Below are 11206 nucleotides of genomic sequence, written 5' to 3'. Positions count from 1 at the left end.
CCTCCCTTGCTTTTCTACTATTAAAAATACGAGCCCCCACTTTGATGTTAACCATCAAAGATACGAACGGTAAATACTGTGTCCTACAAATGAGACCAGTTACACTTTAGCTATACACCCACTAGAATAACTTGCACTCTAAATGACAACCTACAGTTCATTTACCACAATGCACATACAAATCAGTTAACTTTACCAACAACGACATTTATTTGGCCGCTCACGCTATCAGTAGTCAACAGAAGTTACACACACGCACACACATATACTCACAATAAACAGTCAACAAAGTGACATAAAAATAAAATAAAATTCCCGTGTTTTGACAGACAGTCTGGGGTACCCCTTAGTTGCCGAAATGGTGGACCAAGGCATGTATTTTGTACTCACTAAACCTTTTGACAAAAGAAGTGTAGCAGGACCTCCACGGCTGAAGAGTGAAGTTGACTACGCTGTCTTTGCTGCTCCGTCCGCGCTGAAATCTCAGTTGCAGTGGTCCTTGACAAAGTCCGGGAAAACTCAGTGTCCACTGTAGTAATCCACAAAATGGCGAGCACTCGAACTCTTCTAATTTCGCCAGCACCAAGAAAAAAAAACCCCACCAAAACTGTCTCGGAAAACAAATATACACTAGGAAAAAAACAACAAAACGACAAACGACACACGCACTTTGCGTTTCACAACATCTGGTTAACTTTGGAAAACTTTTGGGTTTAACACAATTCAACATGCTCTCTACGCCCATTTTTCTCTCTCCTCACTCTCTCCCAATCACTTCTCGAACTCTCTCTCATTAACCAGACACGCCTACTTAAATTGTTGCAGTCAAACGATAGGCCAGTTTTAACCAATCATGTCTTGTTTCCTTATTTTGTCCTCCAATGAACTAGTTTTAACTGTAAAACGAACATCGTAATGAGCTCTTATGAAATGAAAACCCTTTAACAGCATTGTCACATTTTCCCCCCACTTTTAAAATGAAAAGACTAGGAAATTGTAACAGCGCTTATTAAATGAAAACATTTGCAGATTCTAACATTATTAAAGACATTATGGTGAACACACATGAAATGAAAACAGTTGCAAATGACTCAAACATTGCAATCACACTTCTACCGCATCTTGCCATTGTACACAACAGTATACAAAAAAATAAAACTATGCCTCTCACAGGGGTGCTACACTTAATTGTGGCAACCTTGTTTCCAAAGGTATAAATTCCGGTCTTGTTCAAATTTGACTGAGAAAACTATCTGAACAAGACTTGTTCAGGCAACTTTTTCATAGTATTTGTTTTTTAATATTTAATGTTCTACCTTTATGACTAACAAATGTTAACCTTTGAGCAGGCGGCGCTGATTTATGTTGTGTTTCTCGTGCTTTTCAGTTTAATAAAACCCCTAGATATTGAGCCGATCTGTCTGTGTCCCCTTTATGTTGCAGTTGGTGTGGCCGGCCGTAACACGTGTAAATCAAAACTTGTCGAAGTTTACAGTGTGAGAGTGCCTTGGGTGGCGCTGGAGAAGTAGGCTAAAGCAATCCGGTTCTGGACTCACCTGTATCCGTAAAATTATTGCTTACACCAGCCGAGCATATCAAGCTTTACACTTGCATTTTAATAAATTAATTATCTACCGCAACTAACAGATCATTCTATGCCATGATAGAAGCAAACATTTCAACTTTTCGAGGCATTCAGTGGGCTATGAGTAGCCTAACACCTAGCCTGCCAAGTAACCTACGAGTAACACCTCCCAATCCCCTCCCGATAGAGTGCCATAGTCTGTTGTTAGTCTCCCGCATTAGAATTATTTGGCCAAAACTAGTTCATACCACGAGTAGCCTACCACGTCTATCATGAGTCTCAGCTAAATCTAATTCCACACATGTAATAGAAAACGTAGACACAGCTTCGAAATGAATAAATATGCGTGAATGTTGTTTTTACAAAATATGTATGTCGCAATGGATTTTTGTAAACAAAGCTGTGCGGGGTGAGGTGTAGGCTTTTAGAGTAAGTATAAGAGGGGCTGAATTTTTACCATTTATTGAAACTGAATTACAGCACGAAAAAAACTTCTTTTTGGTAAATCGACAGCTGTGTATTTACAGTAAATACTTAAGAAAGAATGAATTATACATTATACAAGTGTTGGGCATCAATGCTTTTTTAAAAGTGTTGAAAATAATAAACAGGCATGATGACTTGAGGTAGCTCTTTTGTCTTTATTGAACAAAAGGTAGAGTATACAGCAAAAGCAGAGAGGAGGTCATCAGAGGCACCCAGACAGAGTCTTGATGGTGGAAGACTAGACCACAAGGTTTCACACACACAAACAGATATACCCGTGCAGCCAAGGGCCTTTGACCTTAACGCCCATAGATAATGAGAACTTCTAACCTGAGGGGCATGTGCGTGAGAGAAGTGAGAGAGAACGAATGCATGTCTAACACATTCCATTCACTTAACAAGATATAAACCTGTGATGGTGTTTTACCAATACACCTCTGCCTACTAGTTGTGTTTTCTTTTTCATTATCACTGTGTTGTTTTGTAATTTGCCCACTGGGCTGGCACCTACTGCACAGCTGGCTGGCCTAGAAGGGGTCTCCTCTCTCGGTGGTCCTTCTCAAGATTTCTCCTACTTTTCCCTAGCGTCTGGGTTTTTTGAGGAGTTTTTTCTTGCCCGCTATGAGGATCAAGTCAGGGGATGCCACCCAGCTCTGTTTGTTGTAATCCTGTGGGCATGTAAAGCCCTTTGAGACTGTAAACAGTGATATTGGGCTTTAAATAAACTTAAACTTGAACTTGAACCTCCCTAAGAGTCTGGAGATGTCCGGTGATGGTACGAAATATTCAAAGTATTCAGCTAGGCCCCACACAAGATAGATTCATGAGATAGTGTATACAGTGAAAAATGTACTAAGTAAATAAATAGATAAAAAAGGCTACTTTTCGAGCTATTTAGTATCCTATGTGTCGGGATGCTGTAACCCCTTTTACACAGCCTGTTCAAGCAGGGAATGTTGTGCCTCGCCGTTTTGTGTTCTCATTTCAAGTGGAGAGATATTTGACTGACAGCCTAGAACAATGGCTTAGGTGTGATCCCAACCCCCTCCTAACGACCGCACCATGAATCATTTGGCCAACTGACCAACTCAGAAGTTCCCTTCAACGTAGACCAAAAGATTGTTTGCCAGTGCCAAAGAGATGAAGAAATTTTTGGCGTACTGCTGGCCTACTGTCATCTTTCCCTAAATATGGAATTGCGTTCAACATGTAATTTGTTTCAACGTCAGCGGCCACCCAGAATTTAATAGCAAATTAGCCTGGTTTAATGGCCATGTTCTGTGTGAAACGACAGCTTGGCTTGGTAGAGAACAGTTGTTCATCTACAGTTATGTACTCACCGGGTGTTTAAGAGGCAATACTTCTTAAAAATCTCAGATATCATGACAAATTTATCTTTCACAAGGCGGGCAGCCCTTGTGTTCTTGTCAAAGCACAGATAGTGCATGATATCAGAGCAGTACTCATCCAGGTTCATGCTTTTACCGCCCGTAATACCTCTCAAATAGAGGAGACCCATGCTTTTAGTTTGTCAGCTGTCAGTTTGAACGTAGCATAATTTCGATCTGCTTCAGTGTATTTCTGAATCTTTTCCCACATTTCTGTGTCAGTCAAAGTAAACTGCTCGATAGATTTGTAATATTGTCCTTGGCATAACATGTGGGCCCTGGGGTTTCTCTCATGATATTGTACTCTCGCGCTCTACCCCGAGGGCTGCCAGCAGTTTGTTCAACCCATACTGTGCCGTCTCTTGCATAGGGTGTTATTATATTGAATGAATTAGCACTTGCAAAATTCCTGCCAGCTATCTAAGTCATATAATAATTAGTCACGCCCTTGTACGTGAAACAAAAGCGCGTTTATTATCTGTTTATTCGTTTATTCATAGTTATTGAATTATTGTTGTCATTTCTGCACATTATTTAATATTAATTTATAACTCTTATAACTCTCGATGTCTCAGAAAGGTTATTGTGAATAATAACAGTACTGACCATGACGTCATCTCCTTTTATCACCTGCCAATTGCCCTCAAAGGGTGTTATTATATTGAATAATATAATGCCTGCAAACTATCAAAGTCACATCATGATTAGGTACGTCATTTTGCACTATATATATAGCCTACATTTTAGCGGCTAATGTTGAGGTTTCGCTCAATCGTTGCGGTTCGTTTTGCTTAATCATTAGTAGTCAAGCTGATCTGAGGTCATTGTCATTCTTGCGTCAACCTAGGTGTACATTATATTTGCATATGTAACATAGACTGTTATTGAAACGGGTAAGTTTCAAAAGTATCTAGTAAAATGAATTCTTCTGATATACACACAGACACACACACAAACATATATATATATACACATACACACACACACACACACACACTACTATGCTGTTATAAATGCAAATCTTACTCACGTCTGAATGACAGAAAACTAGTATGAGCGAACCCTTGTGACATCTGCTGAGAGAAAAGAGAATAGCAGCCTTGAAAGGCAGGAAACAATATGGCCGAATGCGAGGCTCTCGGCAATTCCACAGAAATAGAGGCAAAGTAGCTTTAAATTAGCTTGTACCAGTGTGATTTTGAAAATTTAAGGATGCTGGGTGATAAAACGCACAAATCCAGGAAAAGTCATGAAACGAAATTTGAGAGAGTGCAAAAACTTTTTTTTTTTTTTTTGGGTCACTGCGGTCAGATGACCATTGCTCGGCGCTTCTAGGTATAAGTAGGTCAAACTAGCACGACGCTTCTAGTAAGACATCACAGCAGTCAAATGACTGGCACTTGCCGCTTCTAGTGTTAAAACAAAGGATCAGGCTCTGTAAAGCTGATATCGATCTGTTAAAAATGCATAAAAATGATTGGCACCGATACTGATCTTTGAAATTGGATTGGGACATCCCTAATATAAAGGTGAGGTTGGGCTTCCTCTGTTTCCAGTTCACCAACTGCCACATTTGAGCTCATTATGCTTATGGAAAATGAAGACCAATAAAAGGTAAAAGGTAAAAAGTCCTGACACAGTCAATCAAACATGCACAAAAAAATAGACAGTATTTGTCACTGACACAGTATTGTTATTTAATCAAACGTAGGAGCTGCTGGTACGCCACCTGTAGATACAGTGTCAAAACAGGGGTTAAACACACTGAACTTTCACTTAGCCCTTGTCATGTGACATGGGCATTTTTAACCACACTTTGGAGCAGTGTTTCGAAACGTCTGCACTTCGAAAGTTCAGCACAGCATCGAAACGTCAGTATCAAGCGTCCCATCCTTATTTTTAATGCCAATAAGAGTAGGCAAGGTTGTGGTAAACCCATGAGCATGCTGAGAGGAGAAGAGGATTAGAGGTGATGTGGCTCTTACGACATGTCCACTACTTTTGAACAAGTGATTTAGAAGGCATGTAGTTTTCCCAGTCAAGCTTAAATCTTCAAAACTTGAAACATTAGGTATTATGAATGTTGTATGGTTACTTGGATTTGAAACTGTGAGTTATTAAAGTAGTGCAAAGATATGTGCTTCTTTGACAAGAGAAGGGAAACTTTCTTTAATGGATAATGAAAAATAATAAATTGTTTTAACTCACAGTATTAAAATAAAACAGAAAGTTACCAAAAGTTAAATGAACTTTGAAAACAACAAATGCTTGGTAGTTAAATAAACTTTTTCAACTTTAGTTTTAGTTGAAACAATGGCATTTTTCAAGTTGACTTTACTCATGTTTTCAAGGCAGCAGGTCAACTTAGGTTTCTAAGTTTAACCAACATGAAATGTTTTACAGTGTATGGGACTTTACCCATCATACTATGTTAAGACTGCAATGTTCGCATAAAAGTAACAAAACATAAGGTGCTAGGAAGTCTTTGTGAGCACTGGGGCAAGGAGTGATCATGCTATCGTTAACCTTTTCTCTTCACTCATAGTGATGATTCAGTGAGTCTAGTATGATTCAGTGAGTCTTGGATGAGTCAGTGAATCTAGGGTAATTCAGTGAGTCTGGGATTATGCAGCGTCTTGGGTGATTCAGTCAGTCCTGAATGATTCAGTGACTCTTTTACATGCAATTTCAAGTATCACAAAATAAGTGCTAAGTAATACCGATCATAGAGGGAAGGTATTGATAAGGAAGTGTCATGAAATGTACATCATAGAAAGATAAGTAATACATTAGAACATTTGAGCCATGTCATATGGTCAAGAAGGAACAGCAATGGAAAAAAAAAAAATTAATAAGTAAATAATTTGTCTGGCATGTTATTATATTTGTGATAGAAAACGAAGTCAGTATGTAATGTGTTTATTTGTTTATTGTCAGATAGAACAGTCACTGTCAACATATACAGTTTATTCAGCTTTTATTTATTTATTTTTTTAATTAAAATTTTTAGACAAAATATCCAATTTTATTTTGTAACATTGTCATCTAGTGGTGAGTTTGCATATCATCAACACAGTTTCCATTAGGGGTGGGCAAATCTGGTCCTGGAGGGCCATGGGCCTACTGTTTTTCTTGTCAGCTAAATACAGTCCGTTACTGGCTGAAGAGTGTGTACAACTGTTTTCAGGTAACTAAGAGGTGAAAACAAAAACCGGCAGGACACTGGCCCTCCAGGACCAGATTTGTCCACCCCTGAATTAGGGGAAGTGTCCTGCTTTTTAAACAAAAAAATAAATTAATGAAATTCTTATTTCTGTCAGATTACTGGTGCTGAATTTGTGCTAAATATGAGCATATGTGGCACTTTGGGATCAATGTTTTTTGGATAGGTGAAATCTATAAAACTGTGAAGGCATGTAAAACTACTTCAGAAGTAGCTGACAGGCCTCAGACTCCAGAGGGTTAACTGCCTTTGACTTTGTGGCATTTAGTTGGTAAAAGCCACTGAGTAAATGGTATCATGCCCTCTGGTCTACACTCAACAAAACTGATCTATCAGCATAGCAACTCGTCGACAATCTCTCTCTTTGACTAAAAAATCAATGTAGGATTTGAATGTTCAGAATAAAGCATAATGTCTAAATATAAATCAAGCTTTAATGTCATTCCACTGGTTAAAGGAATATATCAATGTTGATTCTCATTAGCCCTATATGTCTTCACTCATCAAAACCTTACAAACTTCTGCATACAACTACACATAAACCTCTAACCTTAATGTCACTGCTTAATAAATACAAATGATATCCATTAATGTACAAGAGAAGTTTAACGGTTAATGTTCTCAGCAAGCCATAGTTGAGAGACACAACCTTGCTTGCAGAATCATTTTAAAAGATGAATATTTGAAAGCAAAATTCTGAATTACAGAACAGTTCATAGTTATTGATTATGTTTTTAATATGCTTTGTTAACTGAGAAAGCATTTATTGGGTTTATTAGTTTTTTTTCTAGCTCTTGTTTGTTTGTATGTTTGTGTTAGACAAAACCCAATGCAAAAAAACTAGATATTCGAGAAGATGTTAGTTAGAAGCTAGTACAAATTTCCATTTCCTCACTGTGTCCAGTCTGAGAAGCAACTTTCATGTCATGGATCTCTTGAGGTGGTGAAGCTGTCAGGGTGGTGAGAAATTAACTGTCAGTCTTCTCATAGGTTTTGGCTTGAATTGATCTGCAGCAGAAGACAACACAGATAAACAAAAACAAAAAGAAACAAATGAAAAAAAAAAAAGTTCAGAAAAGAACTACAGGTGGTTAACTCTACTTTCTGGAGGCAATGCACTATAGAAGTCCAGTAGCAGGCCTGAATTAGAACCTTGAGCTACATCTAAAATTATGACATGTCAGTGTCAAATATAACACTTCTGACCAAAAAAAAGATAAAGTCAGTGCTATTAAGTTTACCTCAGATATAAGCATCTTCCTCTTCCTCAGTGAATCCAGCTTGAACAGCTTCTTTAATGGCTTTGGTTTCTTCAGGTGCTGCAGCTGGTAGAATGGCCAGCAATTCCCCTTCAATCTTCTCTAATCTTGCATCAGTGCTTCTCTCAAAGGCTTTTTTGTTCTGGATGACCAGACGTAGAATACCTCTCTGAGCGTCATCACATCCATTCTGTAGCTGTAGACGCTCTCGTTCAAACTCTGGTTTACTCTTATCCATGGCCATGAGTTTGCCCAGACTACTGACTCTGTCCATGAGGTACTTGTTGGAAACCTCAGTGTAGGTCTCTGAGATCATATGGACAAGACTGGCGATGTTGGATGCCTGGAAGGCCTGGTTGTAGAGCAGGTCTTTTGAGAACATTTTGGCATTGTAAGACAGCTTTTGTGTCTTATCAGCTGTAGCGACAAAATTGTGGAGGGTTTTGCTCAGGCTGACCTTCACAATGTTGGACACCATCTGAAAGAAACGTACCATTTTTTCCCACTGTTCCTTCACTTTACCCATGGCATCCATACCTTTGACCAGCATTTCTATGGTGGTGTTGAAGTCAATCTCCTTAACCTCACAGTTTCTCATAGTAGTCAAAATGTCAGTCAGCTCCTTCTGGTTCTTCTCCATGTTCTCCACACATTTCTCATACATCTCTCTTGTCTTGTCAAGTTGTGCTCTGGTCTGCTCAATACGGAAATGAGCGTTCTCTGATACTTTTTGTCTTGTAGACTCTTGGTTATTCTCCTGTTTGTACATCATTGGTGGTTTTGGCGTAATGGATGGAGTCTTTGTGGCACTCTTGCTTTTGCTGTCAAAAACACGGGCTGATTTATTGAGCTCTTTCCAATTAGAGATGATCTCCTGTTCTATGTCCATCTCACACTTGCCTTCAGGTGCATACGTTGCAAGCTGTTGACAGATGTTGATTCCAGTTTCACATAAGCGAACAGCTTCATGTTTTGCTTCACAGTCTGGAAGCTTTGCCAAGCTGTCTTGAATCCTTTTAAACTGGTCAGCTGCAAAATTTGTCCTCGTGGATTTTTCCTTCTGGTCATACAATTCCTTCCAGTCAACACTTTTGTTTTGGATGTAGCAATCAATTGTTTCTATACTCTTGAGAATTTCTCCTGACTTGCTGTAGATATTTATTTTATCAACTTCATCTGCTGCATCATCTGCACTTGTTATGTAGTCATATGTTTCCTTAATTTTTGTTGAGGCCTTGCACATTTGTGCGATAGGCTGGGTAACAAGGGATGTTAGTCCGTTTACTAGACCTGTCATACTATCTGTGAATCCTCCAACTAAATCCATGCCAACCACTGCCCATGCACTAGGAAGTGAATCCATGGCTTTCTTGTAGTTCTCTTGAGCCTCTTGCAGTTCCCTCTCCATTGTCTTCATTGCTTTCTTAGATCTTTTATTGGCTTCTTGTGATGCTTCCTCCCTAATTTTAGTTTCTGCCAGTTTCTTCTTGATTTTCTCTAGCTCCTCTCCATAAAAATGTTCTGCATTCACACATGCCTCCAGCAGCTCTTGAATCACTTTGATGACATCAGTGAACTTTTCTTCTGCTGCATTCGCCAACTCCACACATTCATCTGCAATTTTCTCAATGTTCTGCAGCTGGTCAGGCAGGTGGGCCTGGACAACCTCATCATCAGCATGAAACAAGATCTTCACTGCAGTCTTCATATAGTCTGGTACAGTGGAAGTGTGAAGGCGGATCTGATCCATACTCTTATGGGCTTCATTAAAAGCCCACCAGCCAGAGTTACACACTTGCATGAGGCAGGCACGGAATGACTCTGGGTATTTGATGTACTTGTAGCCGCCTTTGGGTGGGTTTTTGTTGATGGAGAAATCAGTTTTAGAGGAAATGAAGACTAATTCTCCCAGTATGGCTATAGAGAGTGGTGCTGGTGTGAGGTACTCCTCCCAGTTGGCATAAGGTTTCATTATGATCTGGGTGGACTCTCTCATGTCCTGTGCTGTGGTGAGACTCTGAGTCTTCTTCACAATTTCAGAAGGCATTGTTTTGCAGTTACTATTGTAAAACAAGTTGATATGTTATCAAAGTGTCAAAGTTATTGAGTAATATTTGTTTTTTTTGTCTTTTTTTAAAGAAAAATTGTTTGTTGGGATTTTTGCACAAATACATGACTTATCATCTCTTGCCTATCAGAAACTAGTAAGATGGTGTACTGTCTATGTACTTCCCACTGAACAGTTTGGGCTGTTTGCAATACTGCAGGTGATCACTGTATTTGACTAAATATCACATATAAGCACCAGGGAACTTAAACCTAAGAATATAGGTCTTCACATTGCCAACATCAAAATGTAAACACTTGAAGTATATTTCAAATTGAGCTCAATCTGTGTTGAACAGAAAATTTTAACACAAACTTCCACAATGTTGCTAACCACTCAAAAAACAGTCTCCCTCGTTTCTAAATAACCAGCTCTCTCCAATGGCAAGATGGACAACAGACACCTGCATAACCAGATCTCTTTGTACTTATAAGTAATTAAAAAACATTTAATTTGGGGTCAGGGGTGGGTTGAGGCTGTTTCGTTGATTTTTAAAAGATTAGAAAGATTTTAAATTTTAATGAAAGATATTTGTGCATATGTACTCTGTCAGTTACTTAACTTGTGCTGCACTATATATATTCCACATGGCATGATGATCACTTTTATGGCAGACGTCTTATGCTCAGATTTAGTAATATATTTATAACACATGTTGTATTCATGTTTGTGAGAAAATTGCTATGCTGAAGTCATTTACTTTGTGTTTACAAGTGAAATTCCTAAACTGATATCAGTATACAAATCATTTGGGCATAGAACTTTATAGCTTTTGAAACAAAACACAAACACTGGAGAACAACAATGTAAAATTGCTGTCTAGTAAAGAAAGAGGCAGACTGAATAAGGTAATAAAGAACTAGAGTGACACAGTTATCCAAACACCTGTTATTTGGTCTGAACAAGAATAAATATCAAGGCTTTAAACAATATTATTGTTACAATCAAAATGTTCCAACGTTTTATTCAGAAAACTTTCCTCTTTTTTTTCCCATTATCAATATGTTGAAGTCATCACATCATATGATTGTTACCCCATTCTTCACTTAATGACCCCATTATTTATTTGTTTTTTTGTTTCTTTATTTATTTACTCATTTATTTATTCACTGGTCATTTTCAAACCATTTGTTTGAAACGAGATGGAAATATTATAGC

The 11206-nt window shown here is 38.4% G+C and overlaps 1 protein-coding gene across 1 annotated transcript; it reads right to left on the bottom strand.

Moving 5' to 3' along the window:
• Nucleotides 1-7924: 7924 nt before the first annotated feature.
• LOC115821786 (uncharacterized) lies at nucleotides 7925-9988 on the bottom strand. Its single transcript, XM_030785578.1, has one exon. It carries the CDS (start codon nucleotides 9986-9988, stop codon nucleotides 7925-7927), a length of 2064 nt encoding a protein of 687 aa, XP_030641438.1.
• Nucleotides 9989-11206: the final 1218 nt, after the last annotated feature.

This window comes from Chanos chanos, chromosome 9, assembly GCF_902362185.1.
Source record: "Chanos chanos chromosome 9, fChaCha1.1, whole genome shotgun sequence".
NCBI lineage: Eukaryota > Metazoa > Chordata > Actinopteri > Gonorynchiformes > Chanidae > Chanos > Chanos chanos.
Note: the sequence above shows the minus strand (reverse complement) of the source record. Positions and strands in the feature narration are given on the sequence as shown.

Bases quoted from the DNA above. Each gene is read 5' to 3' on its own strand.
- LOC115821786 (XM_030785578.1), bottom strand. From the start codon at position 9,988: ATGCCTTCTGAAATTGTGAAGAAGACTCAGAGTCTCACCACAGCACAG.